At 31.8% G+C, this 12,494-nt stretch overlaps 2 protein-coding genes across 3 annotated transcripts; one reads left to right on the forward strand and one right to left on the reverse strand.

Moving 5' to 3' along the window:
• Positions 1 to 3,819: 3,819 nt before the first annotated feature.
• On the reverse strand, positions 3,820 to 9,972 carry PRA1.G2 (prenylated RAB acceptor 1.G2). 2 transcript variants are annotated; one of them, XM_089721735.1, is made up of 3 exons: positions 5,016 to 9,972; positions 4,760 to 4,826; positions 3,820 to 4,105 (listed from the first exon to the last, which is right to left on the reverse strand). In XM_089721735.1, the coding sequence occupies exon 1, from the start codon at positions 9,786 to 9,788 to the stop codon at positions 9,132 to 9,134; it is 657 nt and encodes a 218-aa protein (XP_089577861.1). In that variant the 5' UTR covers positions 9,789 to 9,972; the 3' UTR covers positions 3,820 to 4,105; positions 4,760 to 4,826; positions 5,016 to 9,131. The 2 variants fall into 2 exon arrangements, with proteins under 2 accessions (XP_089577861.1, XP_089577860.1); XM_089721734.1 differs by having other exon boundaries at positions 4,760 to 9,972.
• LOC149496350 (P-loop containing nucleoside triphosphate hydrolases superfamily protein) lies at positions 5,036 to 8,125 on the forward strand. Its single transcript, XM_089721733.1, has one exon. It carries the CDS (start codon positions 5,036 to 5,038, stop codon positions 8,036 to 8,038), a length of 3,003 nt encoding a protein of 1,000 aa, XP_089577859.1. The 3' UTR covers positions 8,039 to 8,125.
• Positions 9,973 to 12,494: the final 2,522 nt, after the last annotated feature.

Genomic DNA, 12,494 nt, shown 5'->3' on the forward strand with positions numbered 1-12,494 from the left:
ATAAATATAGAGATAATAATAATAATAATAATAATAATAATAATAATAATAATAATAGTTTAAAGATATGGTAAAAAAATTTCTAATATTAAGATTAAATCATATCAAATGTATCAAATTGATTAGGATTTAAAAAAAAAAATGGAACTGTGTTTAAGTACAGAAGTGCAAAATACAAAAACTTCTCACGAACAAAATACTTCCTCCATTCTCTTTATTTAAAGAAAAAAGAAAAAACTCTTGGATAAATAAAGTTAGTTAAATTAATTTTTTTTTCCTAAAATATCCTTAAGAAGAGTTCATTTCTTCAGTAATTATGAAAACAATAGGTAACACAAAAGGGCAGTCCCAAGAAATGCATTTATTACTTACTTGCATTCTTTGGGACATCACTTCAAAGCTTTTTTATTAACTCAATCACACTTTATTACAATAAGTACGTTTTACATAATATGTGCCTAGAAACCAAAAAAAACAAAAAAAAAAAAAAAAAGAGAGAGAATTATTATATCTGGCCTCTTAACAAGTTATAATTCGAAAGTGAGAAAACTTTTGTGACTTAACTAAATTGTACCTAAATTAGAGTTTTAGTATGAGTTTGAAACTACAATTTTTTTATAAAGTGACGATCTAGCAAAATGAGACTTCACATTTTGAAAACTACACAACTGATAATAATAAGATCATAAGGTGACTTACAAAAGAGTACAATTATTATAAGAATTTGAAAAATGCACAATTAATAATAATAAGGCACAAATTGACTTATGGAAATGTACAAATAATAATAAAAGAGCTACAAAGTGACTTATAAAAGTTTACAACTGTTACCTAATATAGAAAACAATAACTATTGAAAAAGTGCATAACTAATAATAACAAAGTCATAAAATTGCTTACAAAAGTTCACAACTACTATTAACAAAAGTCACAATGTGACTTACAAAAGAGTACAACCATTACAAGAATTAAAAAAAAAAAGGTACTGTATTTTTAGGGTGCACGATTAATAATAACAAAAGGCTACAAAAGTGGCTTACAAAAGTTTACAGCCGTTGTCAAACACAGAAAATAATAACTATTAAAAAAGTTCACAACTAATAACAACGAGGCCACAAAATGACTTACAAAAATTTACAACTATTATTAACAAAAGGCAACAAAATGGCTTACAAAAGCGTACAATCATTACAAGGATTTGAAAAAAAAAAAAAACCAAAGTACTATATTTTTAAAAGTGCCCGACTGACAATAAAAAGCCATAAAGTGGTTTACAGAAGTTCACAACCGTTATCTAATACAGAAAATAATAACTACTGAAAAGTGCACAATTAATAATAACAAGGTCATAAAGTGGCTTACAGAAGCGGAAGACCAATAATAAAAAGGCCACAAAGTGGTTTACAGATGTTCACAACTGTTAACCAACACACCCCCACTTTTAAAAATAAAATGTGATCGTTTTTAAACTTAATTAAGCCTAACATATATTTTTTCCTGACGTTAACGATTGTACCCAAATTTACAATGATAAAAGTGGACATATATTCATCAACATACAAATAAAAGTTGACTTTGTATTTATGTGGCAATTATTTTGATTTTTTAATATCATAACTTTAATTTTGTGGCTAAATTTATATAAACGACAACTGTTACTATAAACAAAATCAAAAAGTGAGCTGATAACTTATCCCTTGAAACATAAACGCTGACAATATTAGTGTTTGCCACTTTTCTTGATTATTGAGTTTCAATTTTAAAACAAACGCATACATTCTAAAGGCATTCTAGTCTTTTTAACTTGGCTCTAGAGTAAAATTCTCTATATAAAAAATGCAACCAAAAAAGAAATTTTTCTTAAATAAAGAGAGCATATGTAGTATGTTTTTTTTAATTAACTGCAAATAAGGTTGAATTAATAATTTAAAAATTATAAATTCATAAAAAATTTAATTTATTGCATTTTAGGATAATTATATTTTTAATGTCTCAATTTTTCTTTTTTTTTTTTTTCATTTTGGTATCTGAACACAGAAAAGAATAATAATTAAGTGCATAAATTTTTAAAAATTTATAATTAGTAGTATCCGATAGAGCTCGCTTTTTACAACTGCAAGACCCACTTTTTTATCATGTGGCCGCAAATGTGGATAAAAAAGCTTTAAAATTGCCAAATAATCTAAAAGTTTACCTTTTGATTGAATTGACATTTTTTTAACCTCCAGACAAAAACACCAAAATACCTTTCATATTTAAAGAATTAAAAAAAAAAAAAGGAAAAGAATTAACCACTGATACTTGCGAAATAAAATTTACGAAATTTACCAAGAAAAAACGAAAATACATTTCAAAAAACCAAGACCTATTTGCGAAGTTTAAAATACCCAAAAAAAAAAAAAGAAGAAAAAGAGACTCAAAACCTAAAGTCTCTCCAAATTCAATTTCCAGCGAACTAAAAAACCAAATTCATTTCTCTGAAAAATAAAATTAAAAACCCTAAAAAACGTCTCTACAGAAATTAATTTATTTTAAATATTTAAAAGTTGATAAATCATCATCTTATCATATTATTAATGCTCTAATGTTATAAATAATAAATTAATTTAATTCAATAAGTAAATAATTATTAAATTTATTTTCAAATAATTTATTTTGAAATTAATATAAAATAATAATTGAAATCCATAAATAATATCATTTCAAATAAATATAAAGTAATGCACCATATCTGTCATTACTTTGGAATATTATATCGCATTCAATATTATAGATAAATACAAACAATTAAAACAATTAAAAAAAATTCTGGGTAAAAAATATGGTTTAACCGTTCGAATATCATGCCGCCCCAGTTCAAGCGTAAAGACACGTAGACCATACAATAGGGAAGAAAGATAAACTTGTAGTAATATTTTGACAAGTGTAATATAATTGCAAAATATAAATAATAAATAAATAAAAGCTAATGGGTTTGAAAATGACAGGTCCTTTTGTCTGCCAATGATTTAGCATTAAGATGGAGGTTCCATATATGTATATAAACATATAATAATAATAAAATGAAAAAGAGACTCATAATGCTACCTTTTCTATTTCTTTCATGCTATTGCTAGCGCAGCTCATGTACTTATTTAAACTCTTAACTTAAAAAGCACTTAGTGCAGGTTACTAACAAGCTGACTTGTAAGAATATGATTGGAACAACTAGTTAAACACCAAAAGGCAATTGAATTGAACTAATATAACAAAGTTCAGCAAAACATATATACAAGTGGAATCACATATTAAACAAAAAGAATGCAAATTCTTTGAATTTTGTAAAACTTTACTTTTATAGAGGCACATGGAATAATGGATTCAAATAAGATAATGCTAAGTGGAAGGGTAGCTAAAAGGTATGGTTGCATTGTAGTTAAGAACTTGAATGCAGGTTAAGCAACAAGAGAATAGGATTGCTGTTGAAGCAGAATCATCTCATAATCTCAATTTTTAAATTCAAATAGGATAAAGAGAAGGTAATTAAAGGATAAGCAATCTACAAATCTAAATTGAAGGTGGATTGCAACCAAACCTATCTATCTACTCCTACTATAGTAATATAAATCAAAAGGTATCTTTTTGTATTTTTTTTTTTTTTTTTTTTTTTAAAGAAAAAAGGTTTAGCATATTGATTAAAAGTAATCAGAAATTGTTTATTTTCATAGTAAAAAGATTAGAACAATTAAAAATATATTCAAAAAAAAATGCTAAACTTAATATTAGTAGTTTTTCTAGGTGAAAAATAGAAGAATGAGGTAAAAAGATTGCAAAAGGATAAAAAAATAAAAGAACTGCTATATATGTATACATATAACTATGATGTTCAATCTATTGAGAAAATCAATAATACTTAGTTGGACTGGTCTTTGGTCCAATTTCCATAGCAAAATAGTATCAAAGTTTGTCAGAAGAGTACATACATTTTCATAGAAGATCAATTAATTTATTGCAGTGCCAATTTGAAGACCCACTACCACCATCAACAAGGTCTGAAATTGAATAATGGTTCTCCTCCCAATGCCCTTTTCTCTGGGCTCTTTCTGACCAATTTTTTTTTTGGCTTCTGTGACAAAATGAGAACCCATGTAAATTAAAAAGATAAAATTGATAGATTATATAATGTACAACACATAAAACAAAAAGAAATAAGCTAAGCCCAAGATAAATATTAAATAAAATAATGTCTACCCATTAACTCTCTACATCTTTTCAAGCACTTGCTTAATATTAATATTATAAGTTCCAAAAAAAATACTAATATAAGTTCAAAAAGACATTGCAGATCCAACCTATACATTAGATTCCCTCTTCTGCACAGCTTGTATGAGAGAGAGAAAGAAAGAGAGAGATTTTGATTTTTGAAGAGGGTTCCAAGCAGCAATGGTGATTATTTGAAGGGTTTTATTTATTTTTGGGTTAGTATCATAATTAGTTTCTAATAATTAGTGAAACAAGTTCTAACGATCATCTATTAATTCAGAGCCAGAAAACAAACAAAAACATGGCTTGAATGCTTATGCTTCCCATATACAAGCATTCATGTGTTGTGTGGAGAAGAAAGAGCTATTCTCTCATGTGTTTATAGTCTTGCAGTCAAATTCAATCTCAAAGGCAGAAAAGAACAGTTTTATGGCTCTGACTGAGAGGCCCCCACCATAACAGGTGATATGTGCAAACATCACATGCAAATTTTTTCTTATGTATGCATATTACTTACTGTTGCATTCATCTTCTTTCCTGCAATAGTCTTTTGGTCAGAACAACTCACTCAATTAAATGTATATCTGTCAGTTTCACGGCAGCAGGAGAATCCAATCCATTAGAGAAATAGCTAAAGCATCTCAGCCAAAAATGCTTCTTGTGAAGATGATAATAGTGGAGTTTCTTCGTCAAAGTACAGGATCCACAGCTTTCTAGAGGAGGATAGAATATTTTGAAGTTAAGATTTCTAAAAAGAATTATTCAAGATCTACCTTTTTTTTTCCTTTAAGCCATGGATGAAGAAGAAAGAGAAACTTCGCTCTCTAGTAAACTTCATCAGGAACCTGAACCTGAACCTCCAACTGGGCTAAAAATCAAGGTTTCAACTTCTTGCAGTAGCAACAGAACTGGTAAAGGAATCTCAACTCCTCTTTCTTGTTCAAATTCAAATATGCCTTCTCCAAACTTAAAGAACTCAATTGAATCATCACCATATAACTCTCCTTCCCTTATATCTCCACCATCTTCAGCATTTGTTTCGGCTTTGCAATCACCATATATATCACCAAGAGCCGTAACCCCCAAAGCCCAAGACCAAGATAAATCAACCCCAATCACTCACCCATCACCACCGGTATCATCATACCGAGGTTCGCAATCGGATGACATACCAAGCAGCTCATATACTCCCCCATCAGACCAATATGAATATTCTGATGACCCAAATGATACAAAGCTGAAATATGCGACTTGCGTTCCAGCTCCAGATCCTGCACCACCACGTGTCTCCTTCTCATTTCCTGTCCCTCGCATTTCATTTAAAGGATCCGTTTCACCAGCCTCCAATGCCAAATTAAGAAGCTGTGATGTTTATATTGGATTCCATGGCCAGAATCCTAATCTTATTCGTTTCTGTAAATGGCTTAAATCTGAACTGGAGCTTCAGGGCATTGCTTGTTTTGCTGCTGATAGAGCTAAGTATTCTGATCAAAGCCAAGAGATTGCGGACAGAGTTATCTGCTCAGTTACTTATGGAGTTGCGGTAGTTACTAACTCAAGCTTTCTTAACCATCTGAGCTTAGAAGAGATCAGATTCTTTGCTCAGAAGAAGAATTTGATACCACTTTTCTTTGACACGGAGCTTTCTGAAATCATGGGTCTTCTTTACTGTCATTCAATTGATAAAGAGTGCAAAGAAGCAATTGATGGACTATTAAAGTCCCATGAGTTTAAGCTGGAAGCAAATGAAGGGAACTGGAGAAGCTGTGTAGCTAAAACTGCTGGGCTATTAAGAGCTAAGCTCGGGCGAAAAAGTGTAGCTGAGAAAGATGTAGTAGAAGGATTTGAAGAGCATCCATTTCCACGAAACAGATTTTTTGTAGGTAGAGAAAAAGAGATAATGGAGATTGAAACTGCTTTGTTTGGTTGTGTAGATAGTCCTGAACAGAAGTGTTCTATTCCAATTATAAAAGGAGAATCCAGTGGGCAATCTGAAGGACTTGCAAGTGAAGAAAGTGAGACAGTCAGTTATCAAGGAGGGAGATACATTAATTTGGAGCTGGGCGGGAAATACAAAGAACCATCATTGGAGGCTTGGGTTGAACCAGTAATGGGAAGGAATTCATTGAAGAGATCAAAGTACAAGAAATCTAAAAGTGGGAATTACAAGGGTTTAAGTGGCAGCAGTGTGTTTTGTATAAATGGGGTTGCAGGCATTGGAAAGACAGAGCTTGCACTTGAATTTGCTTATAGATATTCTCAGAGATATAAAATGGTCTTATGGGTTGGTGGCGAAGCTCGATATTTCAGACAGAACATACTGAATCTCTCACTCAATTTGGGTTTGGATGTGAGCGCTGATGGCGAAAAGGAAAGAGAGAGAATTAGAAGCTTTGAAGAGCAAGAATTTGAAGCATTCAATAGAATTAAAAGGGAATTGTTTCGAGACGTGCCATATTTGCTAATTATTGATAATCTTGAAACAGAAACAGAATGGTGGGAAGGAAAGGATTTATATGATTTGATTCCAAGAAACACTGGAGGGTCACATGTGATTATCACAACCAGACTACCTAAAGTAATGAATTTTGATATGATGCAGCTTCCGCCATTGTCATTATCAGATGCAATGGTCTTAATGAGAGGCAGAAAAAGAAAGGAATACTCAAGTGAGGAGTTAGAATTTCTTCAGAAATTTGATGAGAAATTGGGAAGGTTGAGTTTTGGTTTGTGGGTAATTGGATCACTTCTTTCAGAGCTATCGATTTCTCCATCTGCACTTTTCGAAGCTGTGAATCAAGTTTCGCTGAAAGATGGTTCTGCATATTCCTATATGAGCATAAATGATGAGCAATACTGTAAAAATCATCCTTTTCTAATGAAGCTTCTAGAATTCTGTCTCATTGTCTTGCAGCAAAGCAATGAGACAAAAGACATTCTTGCCTCAAGAATGCTTCTTGTTGGTGCTTGGTTTGCTCCAGCACCCATTTCTGCAACTTTGCTAGCAACAGCAGCTAAGGATATGTCTGCAATTGGAAATAGATTCAAAAAATGGACAAAATGTGTACGCCTTCCATTCACCTGCTGCTCTGGTTGTGGATTAGCACCCCAAAGTGAAGAGGATCCAGCCATTCTTCTTATTAAACTAGGACTAGTGCGAAGAGCCAACAGACAACCTGGTTGCTGGATTCAGTTTCACCCCACAACTCAAGTTTTTGCAAGAAGAAAAGAAGGTTTATCAGCTGCAAAGGCCACACTGCAGGCTGTGAGAAAAATTGGTAACCCATTAATAAACGCTGATCATCTATGGGCATCTGCATTCCTTGTTTTCGGATTCAAATCCGAACCCCCACTTGTCCAACTGAAGGCAATTGATATGGTTTTGTACATTAAGAAGACCGCAATACCACTAGCAATTAGAGCCTTCACAACCTTCTCAAGATGTAATTCAGCACTAGAGCTTCTTAAAGTGTGCACTAATGTTCTTGAAGAAGTGGAAAAGTCATTCGTATCACAGATTCAAGACTGGTGCCACGATTCACTTTGTTGGAAGAAGAAAATACAAGGTCATCAAAGAGTGGATGAATATGTGTGGCAAGATGTGACACTGCTGAAGGCTACCTTACTTGAAACTAGAGCAAAGTTGCTGCTAAGAGGAGGGCATTTTGATAGTGGCGAAAAATTATGCAGGACTTGTATAAGTATCCGGACAGTGATGCTTGGGCACAGCCACGCTCAAACCTTGGCTGCGCAAGAAACGCTAGCAAAGTTAGTAAGGATGAGAAGCAAGATATGATAGTTTTCTTAAAGCATCTAGAGTAACCAGTTTTGTTACATTGTAATCATTTTCAGTTAGAATATATAATCATAAGTTTTCTGCTTATTGTTTCTCCCTTAGCACATGACCACTTCAAGTTCAAAAAAACTATCAATTTGATGACATTTCATTTATGATAATTGTAAGACAAAATGTTAAAATGTGTAAAGTTCCTTGATTCTTTGAACTCTAATGAGGAAGATACCAGATATTGGCATAAAAACAAAAATTTGCATATTACCAACCAAAGTAAAGGGTCATTTACTTATTGCAAAGGAGATTCAAATATCTTACTAAATGAAAGTGATAGTAGTCTAGGGTTCGAACGACAATGTTATGAATGGAAAAAACTGAATTAGGCAGTGTTATGAATGGAAAAAACTGAGTTAGGAGGTCTCGCCTCACGAGACTCTATAGTGCCTGAATGTGGATTAATCGGCTGTACCGAATACCGGCTGATTTTCAATAAAAAAAAGTAAAGGGTCATTTATGGTGAGCGAGAAGGACAGCCAGAAAAAACAAAGGAGAACTGGTAGTTGAGGATGGTAAACTCGTTTGTCTGAATCTGAATGATGTGCAAAGACCCCCATTCAGGTTAATTGACTCGAGTACAAACTCGACTTTGTAACCTGAAAATGACTCCGGTACAATTGAGCTAAAAACTCGGTTCATTGTTAAAATGACAGCTCCATATTCTATAAGAATCTCCAGCATTGGGAATTACTTGATACCATAACCAAATTGAATTGAAAAAGGAAACAAGAATTAGAAATGAGCTAAAGCATTATAAACTCAAACTGAAAAAATTACAGTTGTTAGGCTGAATCAAGAAAACAAAAAGAAGAAATCAAACTTTGAAAGCAAAACAAATCACAACCCCTAAATCAAATCCCAACAACCAGACAAACTGGAGCACAAACGAAGGAAAAAGTATCAAAAAATTTCAAAGCTCACTGGTGAAGTCTTTGTCTAAAAACAAAACTAACTTGCAGGTACATCCAATAAAAAGCACACAAACTCTGAAGGTTCATTAAAGAATCAAACAATTATAGTTATAAAAGTACGTCAGTTTTTATCCAAGTGTAAATTCACGACGATCAGGTACAGAGCCAGAAACAGCTCCATATCCAGACCCAGACCCAGAAACTGAACCGATCAAAGGTCTAAAAGCAGCTTCTTGTTCATCAAGAAACAACCCATCAGAGTTTCTTAAACTGGCTTGGGCCCCACATATCAAAACCCCTATCGCAACCCCCAAAACCAAACTCCAAAAGCCGCCGCTTAACCAAATCGCCAAAAGTGAGACCAAAAGCAAACCTATAAAAACCAGACGATCACTAGCTTGATAGCCCCATAGGACAAGTGGGTCTTCTCTGAAAAAGTGGAGGAGCAACCAGAGAGCGAAGATGAAAGCGAAAAGGATCAGGGAAATAGGGGACCCAATTAGAGATAAGGCGCCGCAGGCGGAGACGATGATGGCGTAGTTGATGCGAAAGTAGAGGGAGTTGATTCGGAGCCGGGTTAACGCAGTGGCGAATGAATCCGGGCGGTTGAAAGCTCCAGATGCGATGAGTTCGGGCCATGGGCGGAGGCGTGAAACGGTTGCGGTGAAGTTCTGAAGTGACCGGGAAATGACGTCGGCTGGGGAGATGGGGATGGTTGTGTATGTAGTTGCGGCGGAGGCGGCGGCGGCGGGACCGTCGGAGAAGTTGTTTGCGGATGGCGGCATTTTTTATTTCCTTCGGTTAGATTGTTGGAGTTTGACCGGTTTGACCACAACTACCATTCAATTTCAATTCTTACTTGGGTTGATTTGATTGGCAAAGTTGTCAATAACAAGTTATTGACGGAGGGAAAGGAAAAGAATGGAGGCCACGTGGAGGTACGTATTAGGCTTTGCGGAACCCACTTACTGGTTTCAGACTCTGATGCGTGGACCTGCATCAAACCATGTCAAGCACTGTGGAAAATAAGGGATACAGCTGCGCATGGTTTTAGGGGGAATTCGAATCGAACCGAGGAACCTTACTGAATCGAGTTGAAACTTAAAAAATCGATATCATAAGATTTAAACCGTATTGAACTGAATGTAATTTATTTTTTAATTTTGGTTCTAGTTCTTATAAGGAAACATAATGAGATCGCATCAGAATCAAATTGAATTGAAGCAAACTAAAAAACTGATTTTTATTAATAAAATCTTTATCAGTTGGTACTATCTATTAATAATAGAAATGTAGTATAAATTGAAATTATTTATCCCACATAAAAATAATATCTGATGAGTTATATCATCTCTTATTATAGATAATATTTTAATAATATGATAATTCATAAATATTTATATAATATTGACCATTATTTTTTTAATTTCTATCCTGGTATGATTTGATTCTTTTGCTTAATTAGCATATATTGTAATTTTATTTTGATATTATAATATTTTTATATAAAGGAACATTTATGTGCCCTAAATATAATAATTTTTAATGGAAAACCGAAACCAAAATAAAAAAACTACTGAAACTGAAAAACCAAAAATTGTACTGAAATTTTAATTTAGTATGATTCTAATTCTTCATCCTTCGGTTCTGATTGCGATTCTTAAAATTAAGAACTGAATTTTTTATTCCGTTTCGATCTCTCTTAAAGAACCATAACAACACCGGAGTTGCACAACCCTAAGAATGGGCGTGCGTGTGCATGAGAAAGTGAAATGAAATCTCCAATGTTTTCAAACTAGGGCGGAATATCCAGCCGGATTGATAACTGCATGGCAGTTAGATAATAATTCTTTTTTAATTTTTAAATAATTTATAAAAATCATAAATAATTTTATAAAAGATAATAATATAATTATAAATATAAAATTAGTTTTTAAACCTTTTAGATATCATCGTATTATTTTTCTATAACACATAAAATGCAAATTCAATCATAGTTATATATAAAAAACCATATTTATTTTTTTTAAATCATAATATAATGTAATTTTAATAAATTATTTTTTTATAAATTTTTGTTTGAAATGTATTTGGTTAAACTAAATATTGAAATACCAACAGGATTGATTTAAGTGAAAAGGATTCAGATCTCTTAAATAATAAGTCGAGTGTTCAGTCATTATAAATAAAAGCAGCTAAATCATAATTTCATCCCTCAACTTTGTTACCCTAAATCTATATATATAAAAAAAAAGAATATTATTTGATTAAACCATTAATAGAGACAAAATAAATAAATTTAGAATAAGGCTCAATTTGTCACCTAAACTCGGGCACAATATACAATTTGCCAAAAAAATTAACATTTTGTGCAAAATTTCCTCTCAAATTTATAGCAAAAGTACAAATTGTACAATTTTTATCCTAAAAAAAAATTATTTGATACAAATCAAACATTATTAAAAAATAATTAAATTAAATATTTGATCTAAATAAAATATAATTAAAAAAATAATCAACCAAAAAATAAAAAATATTTTTTCTAACCAAATATTTCAATATAAATCAAATCTTTTTCTAATTTTATAATTTTTTTTCAAAATAAATACTGGTTAAATTATTTTTAAATCAAATAACGTAAATTTTTATAATTATTATATTTTTAAATAATTTTTATTTTCTAATTTTTAATTTTTAAGTAATTTTTTATGAGTTAAAACTATAAAAAATTTTTCTTAAAAAATTTGGCATTTTGATCTTTTGGTGTAAGTTGAAAGGGAAAATTGTATAAAAAAATTTTTATTTTTTCGCAAATTGTATGTGTGCCCAAGTTCGAGGGTAAATTGAGCATTAATCCATCATTCATATACTACCTCTATTACATAGTACTTTTCACATTTGATTCAATAAGGAATAAACGCCAATTTGGCCCTAAACTTGCATATAAAGAGCAAAAAGATATTTCACTTTTTGATCAATTTCAACAGCAACTCACATAAAATAGTTCAATTTAATCCATCTAAATATAAGTCAAAGCGCATGCTGAGCAGAAATAGAGCCTTTGAACTCCAGCAAATTACCAACTTCCCTTTTCACAAACCCTAAAATTCACAATTATTTCACAAACACCAAAATCCACAACTATCCATCTCTACAATGAAAGAAGAATAGGCAATCACACTCTTTCCTAATCTCTTTCTCTCTCTCTCTTTTTTTTTTTTTTTTTTGTCAAATCTTTATCTGTATCAACCTATCTTTTTGATTTGAGTTTTCTTTTCTCCATGGCCACTGTTAATCATTACCAAAGCAAAATTCTATGCATAAATAGTATTGTTTATTAATCTTTTTGTTTTTTTACGTATACTCTGTTATTTACGCCGAATCCATATAGTAACCATCATCAAGACATTAATCATGCGTTTTCTTCTTTTAATTGAAAAAATCCAACTAATTGTCATCGAAATCCTTTGTTAGAGAATTTCGATACAACT

This window comes from Jatropha curcas, chromosome 5 (assembly GCF_041381405.1).
Source record: "Jatropha curcas cultivar XTBG-Jc1 chromosome 5, XTBG_Jcur_1.0, whole genome shotgun sequence".
NCBI classification, from domain to species: domain Eukaryota; kingdom Viridiplantae; phylum Streptophyta; class Magnoliopsida; order Malpighiales; family Euphorbiaceae; genus Jatropha; species Jatropha curcas.